General features: G+C 39.2%; 1 protein-coding gene across 1 annotated transcript; it reads right to left on the bottom strand.

Annotated features, from left to right (window-relative positions):
* Positions 1-226: 226 nt before the first annotated feature.
* Positions 227-11,798, bottom strand: abhd17ab (abhydrolase domain containing 17A, depalmitoylase b). Its single transcript, XM_030727909.1, has 5 exons — positions 11,028-11,798; positions 9,999-10,375; positions 8,633-8,827; positions 7,556-7,735; positions 227-4,017 (listed from the first exon to the last, which is right to left on the bottom strand). Exons 2-5 carry the CDS (start codon positions 10,367-10,369, stop codon positions 3,792-3,794), a joined length of 972 nt encoding a protein of 323 aa, XP_030583769.1. The 5' UTR covers positions 10,370-10,375; positions 11,028-11,798; the 3' UTR covers positions 227-3,791.

Below are 11,798 nucleotides of genomic sequence, written 5' to 3'. Positions count from 1 at the left end.
GCTTATGATCCATCTGTCTGTTTCCCCACAGCTCGACGCAGTAGCAGACAGTGAGGGGAGGCTGGGACAGACCCGAGTCCTTGTACTGGTTTAATTAAAACACGACTCGAACCTCTGTTGGCATAGATGCTAACAAGCCCATCCAACTCATTACCCTACAGGAGAGTCAAAAAAAAAAAAAAAAAAAGCAAACACCAGGCAATTAAAGACTCATTTTCTCTTCAGTCATTTATTCACCCGAGCCGTTCTTGGATCTTCCTTGTTCAGCCCCATGAGGCTTTTCACTACAGACAGGTCTTTATTCAGCGAGTGCCAGGTTTGCCATGAGTGGAAAATCAGGGACTGAATGAGACACACACACACACAACAGAGTGCTGCGGAAAACACTCTTCTCTAGCAGATTCAGGCAAAGATACGTAGACTGAATTTTTTTTTTTTTTTTAAGTTAAAAAGATGGAAAGAATCACATTTGATATCAACTTCTGGTTATGATTAACTTATTCTCTTTAATTCATGGAAAAAAAAAAAAACAACTTTCAAAACTAAAAAACTGTCAGTATAATAAACAATTGATAAGAATGTTTGATGATGAAAATGATACCCAGAACTGCATCGCAACAGTCCTCAGCAGAAATCCACACATTTCAATAAAAACTTTTCATGTGTCGGCATGAAACCGCTCTTTCATTTTCTTTCATCACTCCACATAAACATATTCAAACACACATGGTTTTGCTCTGTTACTTTGGTGAAGTCCTGCACAAATGAAAAATTATAAACAGCTTGGAAAAGAAAAAGACAAAAAAAAAAAAAAATCCCAATTTGGTTAATTTATGAAATTCATATTCTGTTCCTGCACATTTAAAAGCAAACGTGATAGGATAAAAACACGATTATTTAGCAAGTGGAGACATTTACAATGAATCTGTATCCAAATGTGAAGATAGGTACAAGATGATAAAATAAATTCAGTTTGAACATCTTTATATAAGATACAAAACATAAACAGGTAAACTGGGTAAAGCACAAACACACACACACACAAAAAAAAAAACCCTCCTTTGGTTTGAACATCGACAGCAAAAGCCTAAAAATTTATCTTCAACATTTTTTTAAAGAATAGCTCTAATCTGAGCTTTCACCTAATAAGCCTAATAATGCAACACTCGTGCCTAAGGTTCAAATACAACAATTCACTTATGCAAAAAACACTTGATTCATTTACAATTTAAATCATAAATATTACAATTTTGGTTACAGTTTAAAACTTTGGTGGTTTGCTGTGGGCACCATCAACAAAAACACAAACAAAACAAACCCATAACGGATCATTTTTTCTTTTATGAGCCACCTACAGTGACTCGAACAGGATTCAATGACATATTTAGTATCATTTTTGCACCATTTCTCTTCATCACAAAAAGGTACGAGGCAGGATAGGACAGTTTCCTGTTTACTGGTTAGTGATATTTAGTGAGATCAATTAACTGCAAAGTAACATGCTTGACTTTTCAGTTCAAAAATATTACCAGTAGATAGAAAATGGACTGTAAAACATGTAAGTATAGCAAAATCAAGAGTTACTAAGAAGATATGCTTAAGTAAAAATACTTAAAAGGGACCCATTATGCTGCTTTCCAGCTCCAGATTTTTTATTCTTGGGCTCTAAAAGAGTCCACAGTCAAAAAACAATCCTTATTTCTCTTATACGAGACCTCAGTGCATCAGCTCAGCGCTGCAACCCTGGTTTCTGATTGGCTGTCTCTGAACAGCAGGTGGGTTGGGTTGCTGTGCTCAGGAACTTATCTGTGTTTCTGAGAAGATCATGCTAAACATACTTGGCCCTCACTGACATCACACAGAGCCAAGAGTACAGACAAGAAATGTGAACCTGAGCATTTTTGAGCAGTCTGAAGTCTGAGCTTGGCTCACCGGATCGTTTGAACCTTTGGTGATATTTAACAACAGATATACCACATACATAAGGAAAAAGCATAAAAGGTCCCCTTTAACCACTAATCAGGCTTTGTATGCATAGACAGAATAATAATATAAGCAGCTGTAATAAAGGCTAAATTAGAGACTTGAAAAGAGATGATCTGCAACACAAATCCTATTTGATGTTTAGTGTTTCCTGCCACCACAGCACAGAATGGCAGTCAATCCTAATGCCATGCTTGACCACAAAAAAAAAAAAAAAGTGTCAACACTGTCAAACTTCAAAAGATGAAAGTGTTAGTCTTCCTGCTAAACTCTTTTCATAAATCTGCTAACATGTAAAAAAAACCAAAACAAAACAAAAAAAAAACCCTAGCACATGTTGCCGTACTGTGATTAAACAGATGTTTCCGGTCCAGAACGTGGACCTGAATCAGTTCTCTCTCACCATCTACCCTGAAAGAAGAAGAAGAAGAAAAATACCCCTCATGATCGGGTGCAGATGAGTAATATGGGTGTCTAAAAGTTCTGAAGAAATAACGATAAAGATTAAAAACAGGATGCGTGAAACCATGATCTGTTTCATTTTAGTGTTGTTCTCCTGTTTCGGACACTGAAAGGAGCAGGAGCGTGGCCGACAGCTGTGACCCAGTAGTGTGAGGCATAAACAATACTAAAACAAAATGGACAGGGCTAATGGACTCGTAGACATTCCATTAAATGAAAGAATTGGAGGAATTTTCCTTCTGAGCCACTTCATCTTTTACACAGCCAATCCCACTGCACCAGTGAGACACAGATGTGTTACAGAGAAAAGTTAGGGGCATCAACGGCTCAACAAGCTCTCGGTCTGGACTGCACCTCAGATTTAGGATCAAAGTTTGGTTGAACGCTTTGTTATAATGAAAGATTTCAGGCTGGGTGAACTTGCTATTGAAAATCTTTGCTCAAAGCATCTGACGAGCTTTAACTGAATGCGTATAAAACAGAATCTAATGTCTAAAAGTTACCTGAGCAAAAAGTTCAGTACATTAAAAGCAAAATTAGAGACTCAAAATAGAACCTCATATTTATGTTAGCATCGTTTTCATTTTTTTTTTTTTTACCCAAGCTTAAAAACCAGTCACCAGTTTCTTCCACCCCTAAACCTGCATGAGTGCTTGTTGGAAACAATTTTAAACAGAATGCAGTCTGATGCTACACCAACAAAACGGAGGTAAATGAACTCCTTTAAAACTCCATATATCGTAATGTTTTTAAACTGGTTTCCATTTAACTATACAGGTGCAACTAATTTAATGTAAAGAGCAAACAAACGCAAACCAATGCATCTCAGAGTATAGAGAGTCCTCTAATAAAAAGGTGCAAGCCGAAATTAAAGTTACACTCACGCTGTATGCTGAGAAGGCTGACAGAAGCTTTCCAGATGGACTAAGATGTCATCAGTTTGCTGTTCTGTTTTTCATCTATCACTGAAAAACTTTCCCTCTTTTTCATGTTATTGCACAGTACAGGCAAACATCTGCTGTCCTGTAACATATAGCAGCTGCAGTATTAAAAGTTCCTGATAAAAGAAACAAAAACCCCCCCCAACAGTCTCCACGGTGATTATGAAGAGACGCCTCTTTTCCTCTGTGTCCAAATGATCCACGATCCATTAAAGGTAAACTGCGTCCTGAAAATGAACCATTAAAGTATGTGCACTTGTTACACTCCTAGTAGCAATGGTGAGAAGAAAGACGGTTAAGACGGTTCAGATGATTTCTCTCACTATCTTGGACACAAACAGGTGAGGCGTTGAGTTGGACCAGGAAACGTGGTAATTACGAAGATGACGACTCTAGTGGTGACGGTCAGCCGTGCTGTACCGCCAGCTCCTGTCCTATGAAGCGGCGCAGGCGCTCCAGATACTGGCTGTATAGTTCAATGTCGTTGTGTCCCGCTCCCTCGACCCAGAGAGGCTCCACAGCCTTGGGGCAGCGCTCGAACAAGGCCAGGCCGTGGGAAAAGTCAATCACCTCGTCCTCTGTCCCGTGGATGATGAGCACCGGAGAAGTGATTTTGGACACTTTTTCAATGCTGAAATGGAAAGTGAGGAAAGCAAAAGATTTAGATACAGAGAAAGCTTAGAAACAGGATGCACTTATTCATACAGCGCTAACATTAGAGATCAGGTTATAAAAAGCCAATTGAGTCAATTGGCTTGGTCAGAAAAAGTTAAATATTTTAGATTAAGTGAAAGTATCTTAATGCAGAATTAACTTAACAGTAATTTATTTTGTGCACTATAACATATGTATTATTTTTAGAGCGCCATGTCAGTGATTAACAATTAATATCTTTATTTCGTGGATGCAGTTAAATTATATTAAGTGCAGATTTGGGTTTTATACAAGCTGACGTGCTCATCGCTGCATCACACATTTAAGTTTTTGGATTTGTTTTCGTTAATACTAACAACAAATTAACATATAGATTACTTCTTGCCTAATGAGATACAAAAATCAGATCTCTATTTTTTTTTTTACAAAATCTTTGCAGACCCCACAAGACACTACAGTCAAATCCTGAAATTCTAATCAAATGATAATATGGCATAAAGATGAGTTTTACACGGTAAATAGCAGAAATAGATACAGACGCATGGAGAGAGGGCAGCTGTCAAATCGGAGTCTGAACAAAGGGTGAACAGCGGAGGCTTTCGCAACTCACTACCCACACAGTGAGGCATTCCCTGGTTTTCCTGCCACCTTTGCTCCTCGCCCACTTATACCATCTGAGACTAGCTCCTGCATTAAGGCTGGCGTCGGCAGCTATTGACCTTTGTCAAACTCAGACACCAACACTAAACTGACAACAAGAACAGAAGGGATAGAAACAAACTAAGCATAGCAGCACTCTGAGTCCTTATTGTGTGGCCAAGAGAATTGTTCTGGGGCCAAAGTTTAAAAATAAAAGAACTGTAAAAACACGTGAGAGTGAACACCCACACTACAACTGCACACCCATGTGTGGCAGGACAAGGGGTTATAACTGAACAAAAATCTTTAGAGGGATCTTTGGCAAGTACTGGGACTTAAAAGTACAAGTCAACAGAGAGACTAATAATATCAGAATACTGGTATTGTAGGTAGAAAAGGGCCAGAAATATGAGACAAAGTGATAGGGAACAGGTGATAGGTGCAGTTTTTAAATGCATCACACTGCCAACTGTGACAGTGACTGGATGATATGAGATGTTTCACAGTCTGTGTGGCAGTGTGGAAAGAGAAAAATATGGGAATTGGTCTGAGTTTTTATCTAAGTGATAAGATTAAAAAAAAAAATTTCTAGTTAGTTTTTATTTGAAATAATTGTATTAATTAATACATGCTGATGGACCCATCATTTATGAATTCTGTGAAAGAGTTGGATTTAATAGAAAGTCAACCAAAAAGCTGCTTAATGTAAGCCATGCAGATTTTGGTTTATCATTTAAATGACAAAGATTTCTAAAAATATACTGTTAAAAAAAAATCTCCTTTTCTTAAAGAGAAATAAGAGCATCAGCTAACTGTTTTTACTAAATGAGATCGTTGGACAAAAACTGCCTCAAATCCAGTGTGCTCTAATTATACAGACATATTCCTATGACACTGTTTTAAGATGAATCTGAGTGAATGAAAACAGCCTGGCTGTCCCAAACTGAAAATAAATAACATGAACAAATTGTGGTCATATCTATGGGAATTACCTCAAAGTTGCATCCAAAGTCAGAGGCCAAATTGATACAGTTTCAGTTATATAAAATCCCAGTCCATGTTCATATCAGAGGAATAACAGGCATGAGTCATAACCTACAATTCAGTTGGTATTATCAACCATCCAGTCTACAAGCATCAAGCCTGATGTCTTACACAAGTTTATTACACCCATATTGCACAGTGTGGCTTGCAATTAACACATAAGACCTCGCCTCCATGAATTTCCAGTCAAAGCAGCTATATGTCAACATGAGTTTCCAAAAATTAAACTGATAAATAAATACATAAAATAAAAGAATTCAAACAGCAGTTTAAAAGAAGAGAAGCTCTCCTTTCAGCACAGGTGTTTCTCTCTGACCAAAAAACACTTACCGTATTTTCCGGAGTATAAGTCGCACTTTTTTTCATAGTTTGGCTGGGGGTGCGACCTATACTCCGGAGCGACGTATATGTGACATTTATAACACATGAACCAAAATACTCCAGCCACTTGACATCTCCGTGAACTGCAGCTTTAAGGCAGTCTTGCGTAACCTGTGGGCGCAGTGGATGGTGGATGGAGAGCACAGCTTAACGGCAACTGGGAGAATGCGCCACCCAACTTTCCTGGAAGTCATTGGATGGATCAAGAAAACATGGGCTTCAGTGACAAACCATCCTGTTGGGATTCAGAAAGGCTGGAATAATTGGAACTGCAGCTGACGACGAGTCTGACTAACGCGACACAGAAGAGGAAGCGGCGCTTCGTCTACGGAGTGTACGGAATTGTTTAGAAGTGACACAGAGGATGAAGACTTCAATGGATTGATGGTTTGGTTAACTTGTTAGTATGTTCTTTATGCTATGGTTATCTGAATAACTTAATGTTACGTTAACATACTGTAGCGATTCTCTTAGTTAGAGAGCGTGTTGATGTTGTGGGATATCGGACTGTTCGGGAGGTTCGTGAAGGCAGCATGGAGAGAGAGAAAAGACCGAGAGCTTGCCTGTGTGTGTGTTGCTGTTCCGCTGTTGTAGTTGTGGTTGGCGTGGCTGTGGCCTACAGCAGCCGTTTTTCTGTTAATAAAGACGACCTTTGTTGTGAATATCGCCGACTTTGGAAGTGTGTTTACAACGTTACAATACCGAACACGTGTTCGTTGTGCGTCATGTAGCTGAATGTGCTACGTTAGCATAACGTAGGCGTAACCGTGTTCGTCCTGTTCTTTAATCCATTATTATTTTAAATTGCCGTTCAAGATGGAATTTCTGCTCTGGGTCTCGGATTCTATCAACCCCCCCCCCCCAAAAAAGTGCGACTTATAGTCCAGTGCGACCTATATATGTTTTTTTCTTCTTTATTATGCATTTTTTGGCTGGTGCGACCTATACTCCGGAGCGACGTATATTCCGAAAAATACGGTATAAGTGGGAATTATGTTTTCCTGTTGAAAGATTAGTAATAATGTGAAAATGGCAACAGGCAGCCAAAGAGTCAGTGTACACAGATTGTGTATTTTCTTTGTGTGTATCACGTTTAAACACCCTATTTAGAGACATCATGAGACCGAGAGATAAGAGGATAAATGGATGAGCACACAGAGGAAAATATAAAGATTGTATTGTAGCAAATAAAAAGACAGCTTTTACAAAAATGATAGCCTCAGTTAATTAAATATTTACTGCAGTCTAACAAACACATAATTTTAATTGGACAATGCAGTGAAACACAAAATCAATACATCCATGCATTTTCTTACGCTTATATTTTGTTCACACAAACTCTTGGACAAAGCATTTTATATGTGAAAGTAATGAAGATTTTCTTAAATATAAAATGTTTGAATAAGCTCTAATAATACCAAAGAGTACAAAGACACTGCAGAGACACTTACTTGGGGAAAGCGTCGAAGCAGTAGGTTTTCTTTGTGTCAGGAAACGCCACTCTCATACCAGATGTTAGAGGTGAGTGAAGAACCACGGCGGCACACTCATACCGTGACGCCAGGTCTACAGTGGGAACTGTACCAATGCTCTGTCCATAAAGGATAATATTTTCTGGGCTTATGCCATACCTGATTAGAACCAAACAGAAAGAAAGAAACTTATAATACAGAAGAAGAAGAAGAGTAGTGCTATAAACAGCAGCTAAATCTACTAATATTTAGCTTTGGAGTACTAATAATTATTGATACTTTAATTTGGTTATTTTTCAAGAGTTTTTCCCCCCCTCATGCCAAATGTTTGTTTTTTTAATAATCACCAAAAATGACTAATTCATTTTCAAAATTCAGATCCATTTTTATTTCACATCAATTAGTAGCTCAATTAATCAATCTTTTACTTTACACCAGCCCATACATTTAAAATGAAAATCTTTTTTTTTTAAAAAAGCAGAAAAATAAAAGTTTATTAACAATGGGATTCATCTTTAACAGAAGTACCTTGGTGTATTTCAGAACGAATCTGAACAGGTTTAACATGCTGAAATTAAAATTCAAGGTAAGACTCACACACACACACACACACACACACACACACACACACACACACGGCTTTACACGAGCCAACCTTTAGTCAGCGCTGTTTTGTAATCCTGAGGCTACAACTGCATTAAGAGAGCGCCACTTCTGCTAATGAGTCACTTCATCACCCTGCGACGCCCTTGAGATACATCACCCCTTAGCCTTCCCTCATCCAGCCATCTCACTCTTCTTTATTCTCACAGCATCTGTTCAACTCTCTTCCTTCCAGCTCTGTCCTGATCACAACCTCTGCCACCTTCATTCACCCCTTCTCCACATCATCTTTGATTCTGCTAAGTTTATCTTCATTTCTTGCCTTTTTTTTAACTCAGACACATTTTAAACATTATCTGATCTGAATCATATCCATCTTGACAAAACAAGTTAATCTGGGATAATAAATTATGCCTTGAAGGACACATTTGGGCCAGTTGTATCATCACATACCGTGTACGCAGGGTGTGCCAGGCAGCGTCTATGTCTGCATACAGATTCTTCTCAGAGGGCTTGCCAGTGCTGACGCCATAGCCCGAGTAGTCGTAGGAGAAGATGTTGCAGTTGATACGAGTGCCAAGGCCGATGTAGAAACTGCTCATCTGGCCGAGGTCAACTGCATTGCCATGGGAGAAAAGCACTGTAAACCTGTGGGGTTAATTCATAAGACGAGTGAGTAATGAGCTAACAGAGTCGCAGACAAGTGCACAGTCAAAACAAACTTGTTCACAGATACCAGCAGTAAATGTCTACTGGACCTGATTTGAAACAGAGATGTGTATCACATAGAAAACTAACATGAGAAGATTAAAACAGACACAAACTAATGCAATCCACTTCAACACATTTTACCACAGCTGAATCTGAACTTGTAAACTAATGAAATCAACCATGAGTAACCTGATGTTGAGATTAAAAGGTAAGCTTGTGTAAAACTGCTGCAGGTTAGAGGATTTATTTACCATGAAGGACACATGCCAAATGACTCTTGCTTCTATACTTTTTGCATAACCTGAGAAGCAGGGTAGCCACTATAAACACTGGGTATCTAGCCTTGCCTGTTATTCATGAATGCATGTTGTGCTCTCTAGGGTAACTTGATACTTTTTCTACACACCGACTATTTTGAAATTCTTCCTCTGTGGTTTTGTTTATGAGCGCTTGCAGCCCATGGCTTCGCTCTTGGCCTTTCCACTTAGAAATCAGCAAAACAATGACTCTGCCATATCATGTTAGGGTTGGAGTCATCCTTTGTAATACTACAGAGAGATTAATGCAAGATAAATGGACTGTAACATTTCTTTTTCATTCATTTTGTAAATTAATCAGTAGCACAGTACAAACTACAGTTAAATTCTTTTACTTTTTATGAAATACTGTTAAATCTTCTAGAACAAAATTTTTTTATTACTTCTCCATTTACCATCCACTGCCAATAAACTCAGTGACACCCCATAGCTGAAGATGTTTAGTCTCTGACTCACTGGAAACTGTTATCTTGTCCGTGAGTGTGGTACTTTTTTTTACTGTGATCATTATCATGAATTACCAGTAAATCCAACCTTAAGTTCCTACAAAGAAGCAAATAAAAAAAAATAATAGAAAGAATAAATACACAACACTTTTAAATAGCCTGCCGGATGGCCATGATCCATAGAAAAAGCAGAAAGAAAATCAGTGGAGTCAACAGAGAGACAAGTGAAGAAAGCAGACCTGGATGTACAAAGAAGAGGACTGACAAGGAAGGAGGGAGTTTAAATGCCTCTGAGGAAGTGTGACAGCGGGGAACATACTCAATGAAAGGTTTTAAGCCATTTACCTGGAATTAGGAGCACAGCGAATGTACATGCAGCCGATTCTGTTCCCTCGGCTGGATCGAGCGAGAAACACTTCCGTCATGTCCAGCTCTCTCTGAGAGTACTGAAACTCTGCTCGCTCTGTCAAGTGAAGCTTCCATCTCCCCTCCACGGCCCCAGTCCCTCCACTTCCACTTCCAGAAACTGAAGCGCCGCTCCGTGACCGCAGGCTGGATGTCCCCGTTGCCCCTGGTGCAGCAGGGCCCGCCTCTGGGTCTGGCAGAAAGGTGTACGTGGGCTCTGGGGGCAGGAAAGCTAGCTTGGCTGCAATGCGGCTCGGGCAAGGCGGGCAACAGAACAGGCAGCAGAGCTCACTGAGAGAGAGGCCATTCATCCTTCACTGTGAAGAATAAGGACAAGAGGATCACTGTGCAAATGAATTCACAACATCCAAACGTTAACACAATGAAACACTTATTACAATGTAATGCACAAGGCCCTTAGTCTGTGGGCGCCAACAATGGTGATGAAGATTTTTCTACACCAGTTTTGGAACAAACCATTTCATGAACCCTATCTTCACATTACACATCATATATGAGGTAAATATATTAAATTAGAAGGGACTCAAAAATCTGCAAGTTAACCAGCAATAAAAATGAAAATCAATTAAACATTTCAATAACTTATCAAACAAAATTTGCAAAGGTTTGCCTTAATATCTTTAAATGTGGTTAACAACTGCTCTCTAAAAGTAGACTGAATTTGTCTGGAGTTTTTACCCCCAGAAATCTGAATATGTTAGCTTGGGTTTGCAGCTGTGTTGGACCAAACATTACATTTGTTCTTTGTGAAATTATTTAACAGACTTACCCTAACCGGATAAAGCAGTGAGTCACAGGCCTAACATTTTCTTTATACTTCACACTGTCACATTGAACAGTTTTTACATGTCTGTCATACTAAAGATATATATATATATATATATATATATATATAATGACACCTCGCTACAAACTTATTGCATACTCCCTGTGAGAAAGCAGACCTACCTGTTGAGCTGAAGCTTGTGGTTAAAGAGAAACGAGCTGTGTTGAAACAAAAAACAAGGAAGCCTTCCTTCCACTTCAGGCAAATGCAAACACGGGATACTGTCGCTGAACAAGGAAAAAGACTTGGAGCGTTCCGGCTGACAGGGGAGTGTTATTTACAACGTATCTGCTGTATTTTTTTTGTAGTGACTGAAGTCCAAATTCCACCCATTTTGTGCATTTGAACAGAAGCTGACGAATGACGCGCTTTTCCTGTCCAAACGTGTCCCGGATACCTTAAAAAAAATAATACCAGGAACTGTTTTCAGTTTTTAATACCTTGCTGTCAGTTTGGAAGCCGCGTTTCACATAAAAGTTCTGACCTCAAAGCGACCAAAACAAACTTTTACATTACAAACACGAGCATCGCTATAACTCCCCTGTACGAAGGAATGATCTATAAAGAATAAGAGCAACTACAAGTCTTACTATCGTCTCATGGAGAGACGCTATTTTTCTGCGCGTCCCAGCTAATGCTACGTTGGCTTAAGCTAGCAAGAAGACATAAACACGGCTACTCAGTGAAGATACGGCTCGCTCACAGACGTACGACGCAAAGCACTGTTAAGACGCAGATCCCAGCGTGAACATTTATCTCCGTGAGCTTATTCTGGACGGTGCTGGCGTGTCCTCTGAATTTATACACAGCGCCCTGCTGTCTTAATCAATCCATATATATGCGGTGTTTTCCTACTTCTCTGCTGTTTCACCGCATCCGGAAGCTACAGCTGA

The sequence above is a fragment of the Archocentrus centrarchus genome, chromosome 4 (assembly GCF_007364275.1).
Source record: "Archocentrus centrarchus isolate MPI-CPG fArcCen1 chromosome 4, fArcCen1, whole genome shotgun sequence".
Taxonomy (NCBI): Eukaryota; Metazoa; Chordata; class Actinopteri; order Cichliformes; family Cichlidae; genus Archocentrus; species Archocentrus centrarchus.
The sequence above is the reverse complement of the archived record's forward strand: the minus strand, read 5'-3'. Positions and strand labels throughout refer to the sequence as shown.

Coding starts and splice junctions, on each gene's coding strand:
- abhd17ab (XM_030727909.1), bottom strand. CDS start 10,369: ATGAATGGCCTCTCTCTCAGTGAGCTCTGCTGCCTGTTCTGTTGCCCG. Junction 7,736..8,632: donor TGGCACACCCTGCGTACACG/GTATGTGATGAT, acceptor GGTTCTAATCAG/GTATGGCATAAGCCCAGAAA. Junction 4,018..7,555: donor TGCTTCGACGCTTTCCCCAA/GTAAGTGTCTCT, acceptor TTTCCATTTCAG/CATTGAAAAAGTGTCCAAAA.